This window comes from Xyrauchen texanus, chromosome 1 (assembly GCF_025860055.1).
Source record: "Xyrauchen texanus isolate HMW12.3.18 chromosome 1, RBS_HiC_50CHRs, whole genome shotgun sequence".
NCBI lineage: Eukaryota > Metazoa > Chordata > Actinopteri > Cypriniformes > Catostomidae > Xyrauchen > Xyrauchen texanus.
Window position 1 is genome coordinate 13,038,530 of NC_068276.1, and position 15,132 is coordinate 13,053,661.

The 15,132-nt window shown below is 38.1% G+C and overlaps 1 protein-coding gene across 3 annotated transcripts in view; it reads left to right on the forward strand.

Moving 5' to 3' along the window:
* The first annotated feature begins 176 nt into the window (after positions 1-176).
* The window catches only part of LOC127618976 (furin-1-like), a 139,087-nt gene continuing 124,131 nt past the window's right edge, over positions 177-15,132 (forward strand). Inside the window, exons 1-3 of one of the 3 annotated variants that reach the window (XM_052091870.1) lie at positions 177-634; positions 6,421-6,479; positions 6,749-7,080. In XM_052091870.1, coding sequence (XP_051947830.1) covers positions 6,904-7,080 — 177 coding nt within the window. In that variant the 5' untranslated portion in view covers positions 177-634; positions 6,421-6,479; positions 6,749-6,903. Of the gene's footprint in view, positions 635-2,470; positions 2,532-6,420; positions 6,480-6,748; positions 7,081-15,132 lie in introns of those variants that run through there. The other 2 variants (XM_052091722.1, XM_052091786.1) reach the window with 2 other exon arrangements.

Here is a 15,132-nt window from a genome sequence, read left to right on the forward strand (position 1 = left end):
AGATCAAAATTGCATTAAAACTGTGTTACTATATCGTTTGGTTATTATTTAATTAATTTGTGAAGCACGCACACAGCCAATAGATGGCGCGAGTACATTGATAACGGCGTCACGCGCTCTAGTGGGCGCGTCCTGACGTCGCTTCTTATCGCGTTTCTGTGACGTATTTCCTGAGAAGCAGTGCGAAGACCATCTCTTAGTCCAGTCCGTTTTTATATTTTGTTTATGTACTTGATTTTGCTGTCTTTACACGTCCTAACATGCGTTCGTAACTATGTTGAAATCTCGGTCCAAAGGTGGCTCAGGCGAAGCGGCTCTCAGTGATGCCTCCTCGTCGGGTTACGTGAGACAACGCGAGCAAACGGATCCCAAAGTTTCCCTGTTGTACAGTAGATGAGAGTGTCCGTGTTGAGTGTGGACTTTAGAAGTCGCTTGTCAGAGCGAGGACAGCTCATTATATCGGGACGTTGCTGTCGGTGTAGCCTGCCTCCTCGGTGTCTTGGGCTTACTCTTGTTTTTGTTATTGTTTTGTCGTTTGGATCGAGTCAGACGCTCGTCGTGTCCGTGGACAGGTTTAGTGGATGTACCTTGTGTCCAAGGAAACGGGAGAGCTGGCGAAACTGATGCCGTTGAGGTGAGAGAGAGATTAATTTAGTCGTGTTGGAATGGGTTAAGACTTGCGTAGTGCAGTTAATACAGTTGTGCTGGCTTACGTTCGTTATTTGTGAACTTCACACGCACTTTGTTGACTTCTCTTTCCCTGCTTGCATAGGAAATATGAGAAACATACAACAAAATTTCTGAATGTACGAACATTACACTGGCCCTCAAAACATACTTAAGGAATATTCCTGGTTCAATACAAGTTAAGCTCAGTCGACATCAGTTTGTGCTTTATTGATTACCATAAAAAATATTTTGACTTGTCCTTCCTTTTCATTAAAAAGCGTAACTCTGTTACAGTGAGACATTTATAAAGGAAGTGAATTGGGGGGGGGGCAGTTTTTGAACGTTAAAATACATACTTTTTTAAGACTTAAACAATATGCTTGCAAACATGATTTTAGTGTGATTTAAGTCACTAACATTTTCTGTGTAAAGTTATAGCCACATTTTACAACTTCGTTGTCATGAAGATGGGATGTAAACAAACCCTAAAATTACTGTAAAAATTATTTAAACAAATTTACAGCTCAAATAATAAATGAGTTTTAACAGAAGTATTAATACAAGTGCTTTTATAAAATTATTAGCTTCACATTTTGGCGTTTTAAACCCTCCAAAAATTGGCCCCCATTCACTTCAGTTGTAAGTGCCTCACTGTAACCTCGATTTGTGCCGTTTTATTTTTTTTAAAGAAAAGGAGGGATGAGTCGAAAATCATTTATGCCACAAATGCTGCTACTTCACTTGTTTTGAACATGGAATATTTCTTTAAGCCACACATAAAGATGCCATTTCATTGCGCTAGACGGCACAAAATCAAACCATGTGTTATAGATGTTGAAAACGGATACTTTTCACTAAAAGTAACATTTTAAGTGGTTCATACATCCACTAAAAATAACCTTAAGACCAAGTTGATCTAAAGTAATGTCAAGTTTGAGAAAGGGGCTAGCAAAATTTGTTGTTACCTAATGCAATGACATTTAGATTTATGCATTTGTATGTGTGACTTAAGGTCCAAAAACGTACGAAGAGCCATTTTTAAGCAGTCTTTTTATTACAAAAGGGTTTAATTAACCTTTTGGTTTAATATTTAATTAAAATAAATAGCCAATGAAATGACTAATAAATAAGCCTATTAAATCAATATCTGAAAAGAAAAATGCCTTTTTTTATTTTACATAAGCCACAGCAGCAAATTTCAGAGTTAACTTGCCCTCTTCACTGCTGGTCTCTCCTTAAATGAAATCAACATAATCAACTGAAAGTGACAAAAATGTACCTGAAATTCAAAATAATGGGGCAAAATCTGTTCCTCATCTATTTAGGGCTATTTGTACATATTATTGCATGAAGTAAATATTAATGATGATTTAGGCCTAATTTTGCCATAAAAGGATGGCACCTTTTATTTTTGTAAAAAATAAAAGCCCTATAAAGGTATAAAATGCCACTGAAAATCTAATTCGAGGGTAAATATTGCCCCTGAATCGAAAAGTACATATCAGACATTGCTTCTACCCTGAAACTAGGTAAAGTTAAATTTACAATGTTATTGTCCTTTTAAACAAATTCAAATGCATTTCCCACAAAGATATGACTGCATGTATAATTGGGGTTTCCTTCAACGTGCTCTGGTACAAACGTCTAGTATTAATCCAAAAGTCCCACAAGTAGCATCCTGTCTTGTTTTTTAAATGCTCCACACTTACTGTCAAACATCTCTGCGCGGTTTGCTCTCCCTGGTAAGTGTTAACCATGTAGTGATGTCATGAGTGGGTGTACTTTGAAATCTATTGGCACAGCTTTAAATTGCTGTCAGTAAAGTTACGCTCTCCTGGCTGGAGACAGACGCTCAAGCTCAAGTGAGTGTTTTATTTTCTTTCTCCTGACCTGATTAAAACTATTATTACATAAATTAGAACAGTTATTTTGGGGAATCTTGGAGGCATAAGATGTGTAGTGTTTGATTGGTGAATATTAACAGCTTTCCATGTTAAGAACTTGAATCTGAAAACGTACATTTGTTTTTTTTGTGAAGTTAATTTGATGTAACATACTGTAGTATTATGACTTATACATTTTTTTACTTTATCAATACCATATGTGTTTATAGGAAGAAAAAAAAAAAACTTACTAGTTCTTGTAATACTTGTGAATTGACAATTTTTTGTAACAGTATTTTAGTTTTCTTAAAACAGTATTTTCTGAATTTTGGTTATCAAACCGCCTAAAGCTCTTTAGATTTACAGTAAAGCTGAATTATTCTTCAACTCTTTAATACTAGAAGTTTTTGGTAATGTAGCTGGAATTCAGATTTTTTTCCAGGCATTATATTTCTCTTGAATTTGTTCTTTTCTGTGCCTTTTTAAAATGTTAAAGCCAAGTTGATGCTTAGTCTAGTAATAATGTATCAATCCAAAACTATTAAATCTTTGCATTAGATTGCAAATCTATCTGCTTCTGAACACGTACATTATATCATGGAGTGTAGTGCAACACTTTAAATCAAAAGTGTATGTGCAACATTTAAAATACTGTATGTTTTCAAATAAAGTCCTACAGTATATTTTCTTTCCTGGTAGTAAAGGGCGAAATTGTGGTCGAACAGGTTGTGCATTGAGATTAGCACAGCACACTGCATTCTTTTGACATTCTGATGATAATTACATTGTGAGTGTAAAAGAATGAGTAGCTTAAATGGGGATGCCATTTGAAGCCGCACGATCGTGGGTCCCATTTGTCAGATCGAATAATAGAATTAAAGGCATGTCCTGAAATGAGACACCAGCTGTTTTTTTGTTTGTTTTTTTAACATGTCAAACTGAATAGAAATATAAAATGATTGATTGTCTTTATCAGATCATTGGATGCAATTGGCAATTTCAACTGCTTTTCTTGTTTAAACAAAAAAGAAAAATGTTAATCCAACTAGAACATTTTCTGTGATTTATAAAATGGGCCATTTGGTGTGTGGACCAGTCAACTGGACTCAATGTATCACTCAGCTTGCAGTTCTTTCATTGAATCATCAGACAATTCAGAAAAAGCAAGCATTTTGAAAAGTTTTTTTATTATGGGAGTTTCTTTCTGTATGCCTCTAGATCACGGCATTAGTCAAATTAATTTAAATCCAAGTCAAATCAGCCTGGGAATGGGAATGTTTGCAGACCAAACATTTATTTTTCTGTACCTATAGACAGTTAAACTGGCTTTGGTTGATTGCATGTAGAGCCTCAAGTCAACAAATTTTTCAAGTCAATGTTTGCTTAGTCATAAAAGAGGGGAAGTAAGAGGATGGTTTTGCCTTAAGATGACAGTTATAACTGAAAATGGAAGTTGATCCAAGTATACTCTGGAGGAAAAAGTTAGCTGCCCTCCCTCCGTGTTCGATTAATGCATTACCACGAAGGCTGCAAGGAGCTTCCATTTATTTTCCCCCTACTAAGGTCCAGTGACAAATTGAATGGTGGGAGTCAACTACTGTCGAGTTGTCTGGCCAAAACAAACCAACCTTATTTCAGTTTCACAACATCTTCCTGTCTAATCACTGAAGGAAGTTGGGGTGGACACCGCATTTTATTGGAGGCTATGAAAACAAAACTGTGAGGCATAGAAGTGGTGATTTAAAAAAAAAAACCTGTATAAAATCAAAGAAATCGGTATAAAATAACTGAAGATACCTAATAGAGTTGAACTGTTAATTTTATTGGTTTCAGCTATTGTAACTCGTAAGATGTAAAGGTTGTCTAAGAATTATTTTGCATATTTAAGGGGAAGATTCTTTCATGACAAGAAGCATCTCTGTATTTTGACATGTATGGCCCTATAAAATCCAAAAATGTATTTAAAAAATCAAATTATTTCACAAACTCCATATTTAAGTTTAATTCAATGTTATAATTAAAGGGTGTCTTAATGAAAGTTTTATTGAATTAATTTGTTTTAAGAAAATGGAACAATTATCAGTAATTGAAAACATACCATTGCATTATTTTGAAGGTTTTTTTTAACAAATAATACAACTTTCAAATAAAGAGCTGCACAACAGAGCATCACAGATGTGAATATAAAACCGTTATAATTTTATTACAGTAAATGATTCATAATTATAAGGTAGTGATATATTTCTGTCATATTTGTCTATTAAAGTGGAACTCTTGGTGATCTCATGTTTCACAACCGAGAAAGCACCTATCGCTGGTGACTAAGTGAATTTAAACAGCTAAAGGCAGCAATTTAATCAACTAAATGCATATGCACAATGCAAATGCAGATTATCTATTTATTTCATTCAGTTACAGTTTTTGCTGTTTAATAATAACACTAGGACATATTGTGAATTTAATTTGTGCACTGTAAGCTTAAGCAATGACATTCACAATTCAGATGATATTGGGTTTTCAATATAGGTGCCTTTTTCCGAGTAAGAGTAGTTGAGTCCAATATTGGACCCAATATTGGACTCGGACCCAAATTTTGGTATCGGGACATCCCTATTTTATCTGCATTTATATCGGCCATCCTGCTCTCTAGGTATCGGACATTGAAAATCCTTTATCAGTCGACTAAATAAAAGTACAGCGAGTTCAGTAGGTTGTCTTAAGTTTTTATAAATCAAACAACATTTTCGCATGTGAGTTTCTCCTTGTCATCCCCCAGCATGAGTTCTTTAATGCATGCTGTAATTAAAAAAAATGTAATAACTACATTGCACTTCACAGCAGATGAAATTGGAGGACAGATTATATCACAGGTGCACTGAAGTTCAGATAATATATTATCAAACAATGTGGTTTAGATGTTTATAAAGATTGATAGATAAGATGTGAATGCGCTTGCCAGCTCTGCGCGCCGCCATATTGTTTACATGCAGTGCAGCATGGGATTCAATGCATTATATGGGTTCGCCATAGAAGGTTCTAAAAACCTACCCCTTCCACTTTTCCAGCACTGGACGGCCGGAATGAGAGAAGGCTCAAGTGGACTTTCTTTTTTGTATATTCTTTGTTTGACGTTGGAAAACATGGCTGCAACACTGCATCAAAGCACTCCGACAGTAACAGCTTTAAACTTTTATTTAGTGATTGTGTAAATGTTTTTAACTTAAAAAATTAAGACATTGTGGAAAAGACTATTTGAGCTGCTGGTTCATTATGACAACCTCCTCAGTCCCTTTTTTCCTAGTAAACAGTGGCTCGAATCCAGTTCGCACTGGTTTGATTGTATTCCTTTGAGCCCAGCCTAGTGTGATTGCACTGGTTTGATCACATGTGGTTAAATCATGTTAACACACTGTATGATGTTTGTTTTGTAGATATACCTTAGAAACATTGTGTATACACATTTTTGTAGACTGGTCCCATTCACTTCCATTTGTATTTTTTTGTTTTTAATGAACGAGGGATACTGAAATGATTTTTTTGTGGTTATCAACATTATGCCACATAAGCTGTCGATTGAGCTCCACTTGTATTGAACCCAGAACATTCCTTTTAATGTTTTGGGTCATGTCAAAAGGGAAATTCATGCTTATTGCAATTAATTTGCTGGTGGTTGCCAAGTCACTCTACTGATGGTTGCTAATAGGCATTCCTAAGCAACTGCATTATCCAATTGTATCAGGAATCCGAACACTTTAACTCCACATTCTGCACTCTGTTTGGTAGTCATTGTCACATTTCGGGCTACACTGCTCATTTGCATGAACTTCCCACTGTCACTCATGTAATTTTCTTTTTATCTTATTTTCAGTTTTTGTGTGCTGGATGATAAACACAACAGCAGTACGTACTTATCATATTGAATTAACTGTAAGTCATTCTCTCATGGCCTTGTTTTCATTCATATTACATTTCAAATGGTGTCTGCTTTTACAAAAGTCCTTTTAACTAACTGATTTCAATCGAACTCCTGTACCCCTGGTTTACTCCTAATTTTTAACATTTAAGTTATTCAGTTCCACAGCATTAAAGCTCATCTGTAATTCATATCCTGAATTATAACCCCTGAATTTGGATGTGCACCAGAACCTCAAATTATTCATTGCGCAAATAACTTCCCTCTCTCTCTACCTCCTCAGGTGATTCCTGAACTATTCAGAGTTCATCTTTCCTCCGGATCCCTCTCTTCATGTGCCTGGAGCAGCACAGACTTTGCAGTGGGCCGCTGTGCTGACGGACTTAGTAAAATTACTAAGCTATAGAACTCCTGCCTTGTTTTCCTCCATAGTCTCTGATGGATCTCAGGCTTGCTTCATTGACGCTCTGTACACTACTGATTCTTGTGACCTCTGGGCCACGACCATCCATTGGGCAGAAGGTTTACACCAACACATGGGCCGTCCACATCACCGGGGGAGAGCAAGAAGCTAACCGGATTGCCAAGAAGCATGGCTTTATAAATCATGGGAATGTGAGTAACCTATTCAGACTAGTATTTCAATGATCGGATGGTATGCCTTTCTTGCACACTTGTCTATATGCATGTGCAGTCTCGTCAAATGAAAGATGTTAATGTATTTTGCTAATAATCCACTTTTTAAATGTTCCCCAACGTGATGCAGTCATGTTTCAAATCATAATAAGACAGGTTAAACCATGCCTTTTCCTATAATATTTGAGTTTGATTCACACAATATTTATTGTGTGAATAATAAATATTATTATTCACAAACGACTGATAATATTGAGAGTAGCACATTCATGCATCTAATCAGAAGGTTAAATCGCCTAAACCACAGTCCGCATGATTTTGAGGTACACTTTGTAGTAAATATTTCAAAATGTGTCCTGCACTGAGACTCATTAGTGAAGATGTAGATTTGTCCTTTTCTTCCCCTCATGCCTCCATTCAGAGGAAACTCATGAATTTCTGAAGATTTCCTGCATGTTCCGTTTGAACGCTTTGGTTCTCTGATGGAATGCATAAAACATCGTCCTCTTTTCCGGGTGTCATTTGATATTCTAAGCTTATAACCAGCTATTGGCTCTAGGCATGTGTGGTATGAGCAGCAACTTCATCCTGGCCAACATACACATGGGTTCAACACATCATACTATGTTTGATTTAGCAAAACCTGTAGTTTTTATTTCGATTTCACAATGTCACAACATCCTGCTTGTTTTAGTTCCAGCTCACGATACGACTTGCTCACTTTTATTTCCCAAGTGAGTGAGTGAATTAATAATAACTTGAGCAATTGATCAGTAATCGAAAGAACATTGCATGAAAAAATTAAATTAAGTCAGATGATTCATTTAGATAAATGTAACAGCCCATCATTCCCTTAATAGGTTTGGTTCTCTTTAAAAGACAAACAGCCCAGTGTTCAGATGGTACTGTAAAGCCAGGTGATGAATGGTTCTCTGCATGCATTGTAAGAAGCACAGAGTATGCTGCGGTTAGTAATTGTTTGAAATGAATGCTTCAGGGTCAACGCTGGCATATAGGTGGATTCAGTTCTATCAAAAGATATAGGACAACAAATAACAGTGCCTTGTTTAGTGCATATGAGCTTTTGTTTTTTAGCTTCTGTCTGATCAGGTTTATGGCTTATAATGAAAGATATTGAGGAGTTTTTAGTAACTTAATGTTTTGTCACTGACTGATTGTAATCCAGCTGACTAGGGTCATTACGACAGGCTTATTTCTGCTTTTATCATTGGTGGAAATGTTAACTTGGTATTGTAGTTGTGGCCAAATGACTAAGGCAAGCATCACTATTGGTGATTTGAACAAACTACTGACTCCCAAGTGTTAGACTTCTCTGGATAATTATCCAGCACCCTTTGTGCTACCGAAATGATATCTCAAATTGTGCAATATTTTAAAGGGTCATTGTAAGGATATGATGACAAGGAGGGAACTAAGACGTAGAGTTCTTCACAAGTAAGCTTTTAATGGCCACAGCACTGCTTACAACTCATATTTTCCTCCACAAGCAAAACTTCAACATTTAAATTAAATTTTTCTGGTTCTCAACAAAACTTCTCAATTAACATAAAACTTTTCTTATGCGCTGTACGCGGCAACACTGGACTGACACGTGTCACACCCCCTCGTCTGGAGGTTCTGAGGCCGATTTTATGCCGCTCTCCCCATGCTCACTGAAATTAGAGACGGTGTTAGACATAATTTGGCTCAGGTGCAAGTGCCCTTACTGCTTTCTCCCCCGGACGAGTGCTTGACCACGCCCCCGCTGCCACATACCCCTACTGCCCAACTCAGGCCGGGGCACCATCCGGCCTGCCTACCACTCACTTAAAGCAGTCAAAATCACTACAATGTTCTGCAAGAAATATTTAATAAGACCAACTCCAACCAACAGTTTGCATAAGCACAGAAAATGAGCAGATTCATCCACAAGCTGTCCCGAAGAAATTATATTACAGAAAACGAATTCCAGGCAGAACTACAAAGAGAAACAAGAAAGGCCCCAGCTTCCTCGGGCAGTCGAGTGCAGTGGCGACTGCTGGTCTTTCAAAGAGGGGAAGCTCATTTTCGGCCTACATTATAAACTTATTTAAAAGTAAATTCTGCCCTACGTTCCTTTTCGAGAAAATGCACTGTGACTCTGTCGTACCAACTAGGCGTCTTTTCCAGTGACTTGACCAGTGTCTTCTCAATAGCCAGCAGAGCTAGGCTGCTTAAACGACCTTGGCCCATTGTGTTACGGGTGTAGGACTTGAGACGCTTTAAACAGGAGAAGCTCCTTTCTACACCTGCAGATGTAGCTCCAATTGTTGCCACTAATGAGAACAGTTTGTAAAGCTGAGGCATTGCACTGTCCAACTCCATGTCTTTGAGGAACACCAAGTAATCACACAGCTTTCCCCTGTTACCCTGCAAGTCCTGATCTGAATACAGGACTTGAAGTTCAGACCTCAGTCTCCCTGAATCAAAGTGATGGCCATAACTTTTCAGGACACTTTGGAAGGCCTCTGGAAATTCTTGTCTCATGTCATCAAATTTCCCTGGATTGACTAATTCTAAGAAGAGCATACTTTCCAAATTTGAAAAACGTTGAGGAATCTGCTCCAAGATGTTATCAAGGATGGCCATGTAGCACTGACGTGCGGTCTGGGTAGGCAAACTAGGCACTGCCTACCCTGCCAAAATTCTAAAATAAAATGTTTATTAAATAATAAACTTGTATTTGTATTTTTACTTTTTATTCTTGTGATTTATATATGCAATATGTGTGTTATTCCAATTGTTTAGATGTTATGATGACAAATGTAGCAGTTACGCATAATCAACTAAAAACAAATGGTAGAATAAGCAGTGCTTTTACGGTCCATTCATTGCAGACGACAAGCGGAAAACCCATGTTGCGCATGCGCACTTCGATCCTGTATTCTTTAACATGTACGGCAAAAAGCACAAATCTGCTGTGCCTTTTGACGTAAATATGCCCGTAATCATCTCCGTTACGTATCAAACATGGACCAATTAAAATCGAGATATTCCTGGACATTTGCGTATCTAACGTCATTACACCACAACTAGCGTACATGCCTAATCCCCGCCAAATTCAAAATCAAAATGACAGCACCGGCCGTAATCTCGGAATTAAGAATTTTTTCCAAGCTCGATTTTAATTCCAAATATGAGTTAATTGCAAGAGGGAGGTCTACGCCAGCCTTAGATTGACTAGTACAGCAAAAGGGCACAAAAATTATCCGATCATTTCAAACTGATTGGTATGTAAGAAAAGATTGGCTATGTGGCTGTGCTAACAATCAGCGGCTGTGCTGCTATCCCTGCCTGCTTTTTTTCAACCAGTCAGACTGTTTGGAATTCAGCGGGATATTGTGATTTGAACAACCTGCCCGCAGCTTTAACCAAGCATGAAAAGTCCTCAGCTCACATCCAGTGTCAAATTACACTGAAAACCTTTGGAAAATCTAGGATCGACCTTGCACTTGATGAGCAAAGGAAGCTGTATATAACCTACCACAATGAAAAGGTAAAGGATTGTTGTATTGTATCTTCTATTATAAAGATGAAGATTGCACATAAAAAAATAAGCACATAATGTTGTAAAAAAATAAACAACTTATGTTCTGTTATATGTTCTGTGTTTTGACTACTGAATTTTGTATAATAATATCTAATGAAGATATATTAACAAAATCGTATATATTATATATAACACATATAAAATACATACATTTCTTGATATGCCGCGCTTGTGCGTAACGTTCACTGTGTGTGTGTGTGTCTGTGATAGAGAGAGAGAGAGAGAGAGAGAGAGAGAGAAAAAGAGTACACGATATATATCCTTTTTTATTTATTTATTTTTTTTTTTATTTTTTTTTATTGACAAATAATTCATCCTGATTTTTACATTTATTGATATGCCGCGCTTGTGCGTAACGTTCACTGTTGTTACGTATTATTAGCTTAAACAATAAATCAGGTAATCTGGCTTTCATAACTCAGTGCCTAGCCTCTTTAAGACATCACCGCACGTCACTGCCATGAAGAGATTTCTGTAGTGCTCTTGGGGATCCTGCAATTGGGTCAGACGGCGCTTTCTCATGGGCTCATCTCGTGGGTCTGATGTGAGATCTGCTGTTTTGGCATAAACAGCTTGGAAAGCCCCCTCTGACCTTTTCTCTTTGACAAATGCAAGAAGAGATTCAATTCTTTTCTTGTAGTAAAAAACATCCATCGCCCTCTGCTGGACAACATCAAAGACCACATCAGTCTCAGTGAAGATTTGTTCATATGTGTACAACATGAACACAAACTCAAAATCCTCCAGTTTCCTCAGAAAGCCTTTGGCACAATCCAGTGTATCATCATCAATTGTCGTGTCTGCAATGATGTTTTCAAATGTCTGCAGGAGGCCATCATAATTGTTTGCCACAGTGCTCACTATCCGTGATGTGAAATTCCATCGAGTAGGAGCATTTCTGGGCAACCTTGAACAGCCTGCAGACTCCAGAAAAGACGTCCTCTTTGTGGATTTTGAAAAAAATGTGCCAAACCCAGAGAGTGATGCAAAAAAATTCTGCACTCAGGCAAGCATTTAGCCCCCTGTGACAGCACCAGATTCAGTCTGTGTGCATAGCAATGCACAAACATTGCACTTGGGGCTATTGCTTTCACTTTGGCCTGCAGACCATTGAGTGCTGAAGCCATGACAGCAGCCCCATCCTAGGTCTGTGCCACAAGCTTATCCTTAAAATTGTAGGCCTGCATGTTCTCATTTAAAACATCAAAAACGGACTGAGCATCTCAGCCCTCCAGAAACATCAAAAAATCCAATAAAGCGCTCCTGAATTTTACCTGCACTATCCACATAGCGTAACAATGACAGAGAGTTGGGCACGGCAGGATATATCAGTTGTTTCATCCACCTGCCATCCAAAAAGGGAGCATCCTGAATTTCATCTCTGATCTGATCAGAAATGGTGGCTGCAAGAGCAGAGATCAAGTCATTTTGAATAGTATGGGACATACCAGAAAACACAGTTGAGGACTCTAATTGTGTGGACAGTACAGAGTCATATTTAGATAATGTTTCTGTGAACTCCCTGTAATTTCCCTTGTTGGATGATTCACTACCCTCATCATGTCCCCTAAATGACAGCTCCTGTCGGCCAAGCAAGGATGTTACATCAATAAGGCGGTTTAGGAAGGCCCTGTTTTGTTTGACTGTTTCATTATGTTTAGTCACTTGAATGCGAGCACCTTCATTGATTGCATGCTCAACCCTGATCCTGCCCATGCAACTTAATCTTGCACATGCACTCACATGTTCATTGCTCTTTTCATGTCTTTTATATGCCCTGTCAAAGTTAGACAGATCTCCAAACCCCACTTTTGACCAAACAACACATCCGTGAGATGGTTTCATCAAGAGGCATGGCCAGCAGTACATTTTATTTGTCACAGCACTTCCAGTCAGCCAGCTAACTTTGTCATACCAGGAGAGCTGAAAAGACCTGTTATTTTTCCCTATTTTTTGCACTAAATCAATCTTAGGTGTTGATCTGCCCTGCTGTTTAATTCTAATTTTTTCCTCGTAATGAAGACTTTCAAATGGCTTCGCCAAAATCAGGTCGACAATATTAGCACCGTCTGCCATCGTGCGCAGTTTCACCCGTACGACGCTAGCCTAGCCTACTGTATGAATGAATGAATGAATGAATGAATGAATGAATGAATGAACGAACGCTCTAAAACAAAATATATTAAACTTGGTAAAACTGAAACAAGGAATGTGGTGTATAATTGTGTGAAATGTATTATGCAAATTGACTAGCAATTTCGCCAAACAAATATAAAGAAATAGGTTGCAGCAGTTTGTCTTTCGACTACACTTGAGAAATCCGCGATGGGACTGAGCTGAAATAGCTTCAGTGACTTCTTATAGTACAGATTCGCTGTCAATCAAAAGGAGATGCAGTCTTTCGACAGATCCTCCAATCATCACGCTGAAGCCCGGAGTCCGGGCCAGCCCACTCCTCATTCACCCCCAGAGACGCTGAGCGTCCGTGGGCGGACATAATCGCAGCATTTATCCAATGACCGTCTATTTTCAGAGCACTGAAAAAACTGTTCAGAGCAGCCCCATTGAAGTCAATGTACGCTCGGCTTCAACAGGGAAATGCACTGACGCTACGGGAATGTATGAGAAGTAAATCGAGTCAGCCGACCTGCTATATGTAATGTAGCTGATTCTGAACGAACTCGTCTTCGAGATGAACATGTTCTAACGCATTTTTAGTCAATAAATTGTTTACACAATAGTACATATTTGACCATTATTTTTTTGACATTATAGGGGAAGCTGAGCTTCCCTTGCAGTCTTAAAGAAATCCCCACTGGTCGAGTGTACTTTCAATGAGTCAGTCCACTAGACGGCAACATGAAAATCAACAAAAGGCTTACTCACTCCAATGATTTTATGAAGGACTGTGCTTTCTGTGGGCATGTAAATTCTCTGTCCATCCTATTGGTATCTATTCTCAGTTTGACCAGAAACATCGGAGCAAATGCAACCTTTCGTTGATGTAAGAGTTTCTTGTATTCCCTAAATCGATCAAGATTCTCTTGTTGAATTCGTAGTCTGTGAACCAGAAAATGCTGTGGTTATTCCAAGAAAGCTTTCCTTTGCTCCTCGCCTCACGTAACGAGATCTTTATCAGATGATCTCAGAAATATGGCCAGAATTGATCGGGACCTGTCTCCCTCAGCCGATCTGTGAGCAGGGATTCTGTGCGCTCGCTCAATTTCTAGCTTATGGCCTGTTATATCACATTCCTCGCACCGTGCCACATGACTTCCGGGATAAACTGCTCTTTAAGCAATCAGACTAGACAATCAGACAAATTTTCCTAATTTCAGTGAAAAAAATCCCGTAGAGTTGCAGGAGGGACCTGAGCTCGGGGAATATAGAACACCCTAGCAACCACAATGCAACATGCTTAAAAACCACCAAGAACACCATAACAACTGCGTAACAATGCCTTTGCAACCACCCATAACACCCTAGTAGCTTGGTGGTAGCAGGTTTTGCATGAGTAAGCACCACTCGTGTTTTCTTGAGGAAAATGCAAATCTGAGCTGTACTGCCTCAGGTGGGAATCAATTACTGGTCTGCTTCAAAATAAATTAATAATTAAATCCCTTTAATGTTAAAGAAATTGATTTATTTTTTTAAACCATTTTGAATGCATTGACGTGATTTCTTTGAAACTGTATTGCTCATTGTCATAACACGGGTTGTGATGTGGTTTGAAGTGTTGTAATCGACAGCTGGTGCTGTGGCACTTTTGACAGTGCTTTTGCTGTTTTATTGTCTAGATTCCCAAATAAACTTGAAGCAACAGTATGCATTTGAACTCAAATTTTTTTATTTTTTTTGTTGGACTGGCCACCAGTTATGGATCATTGTAAGTCAGCTATTTGATCATTGTAATAAGGATGTAACATGATTTTTCTCACTGTGAAACCACTATAGCTCAGCTGTACAGAAATCGCACCTGGCCGAGCCCCAGACCCACATTGTTTGATGAGACATGCTGACTGCGGTGTTGGCCGACTTTGAAAAGCATATAATTTTGTTACACCAGTGCCGGGGGCTTTACGTTTGAATGTTTCTCATTGTGTTCCAAGTGAAAGATTTATTTTCCAGACCGAGAGTAGCTTCTCATTTATTCAAACACTGCCTGCTCTTTTTCTTTTGCAGTTAAAGATGCTTTTGCTTATTTTTCCTTTGCTCTCCTGTTTTTTTAGATGGTGATGTAATCAGAGGCATGAATAGGTCTTTGACTTTCTCTTGAGCATGGCAATATTTGTTTTTAGTTACTTACAAACATGGAAAGCAATTTTTGAATTCCTTCTCTTGTTTTGATATCTAACCTTCTTGGAAAGATTGTAGTTTTCTAAGAGAATGGTCTAACAATTTTTGTCTGGTGAATGATAAAATGGGCAATAAAGAAATAAATC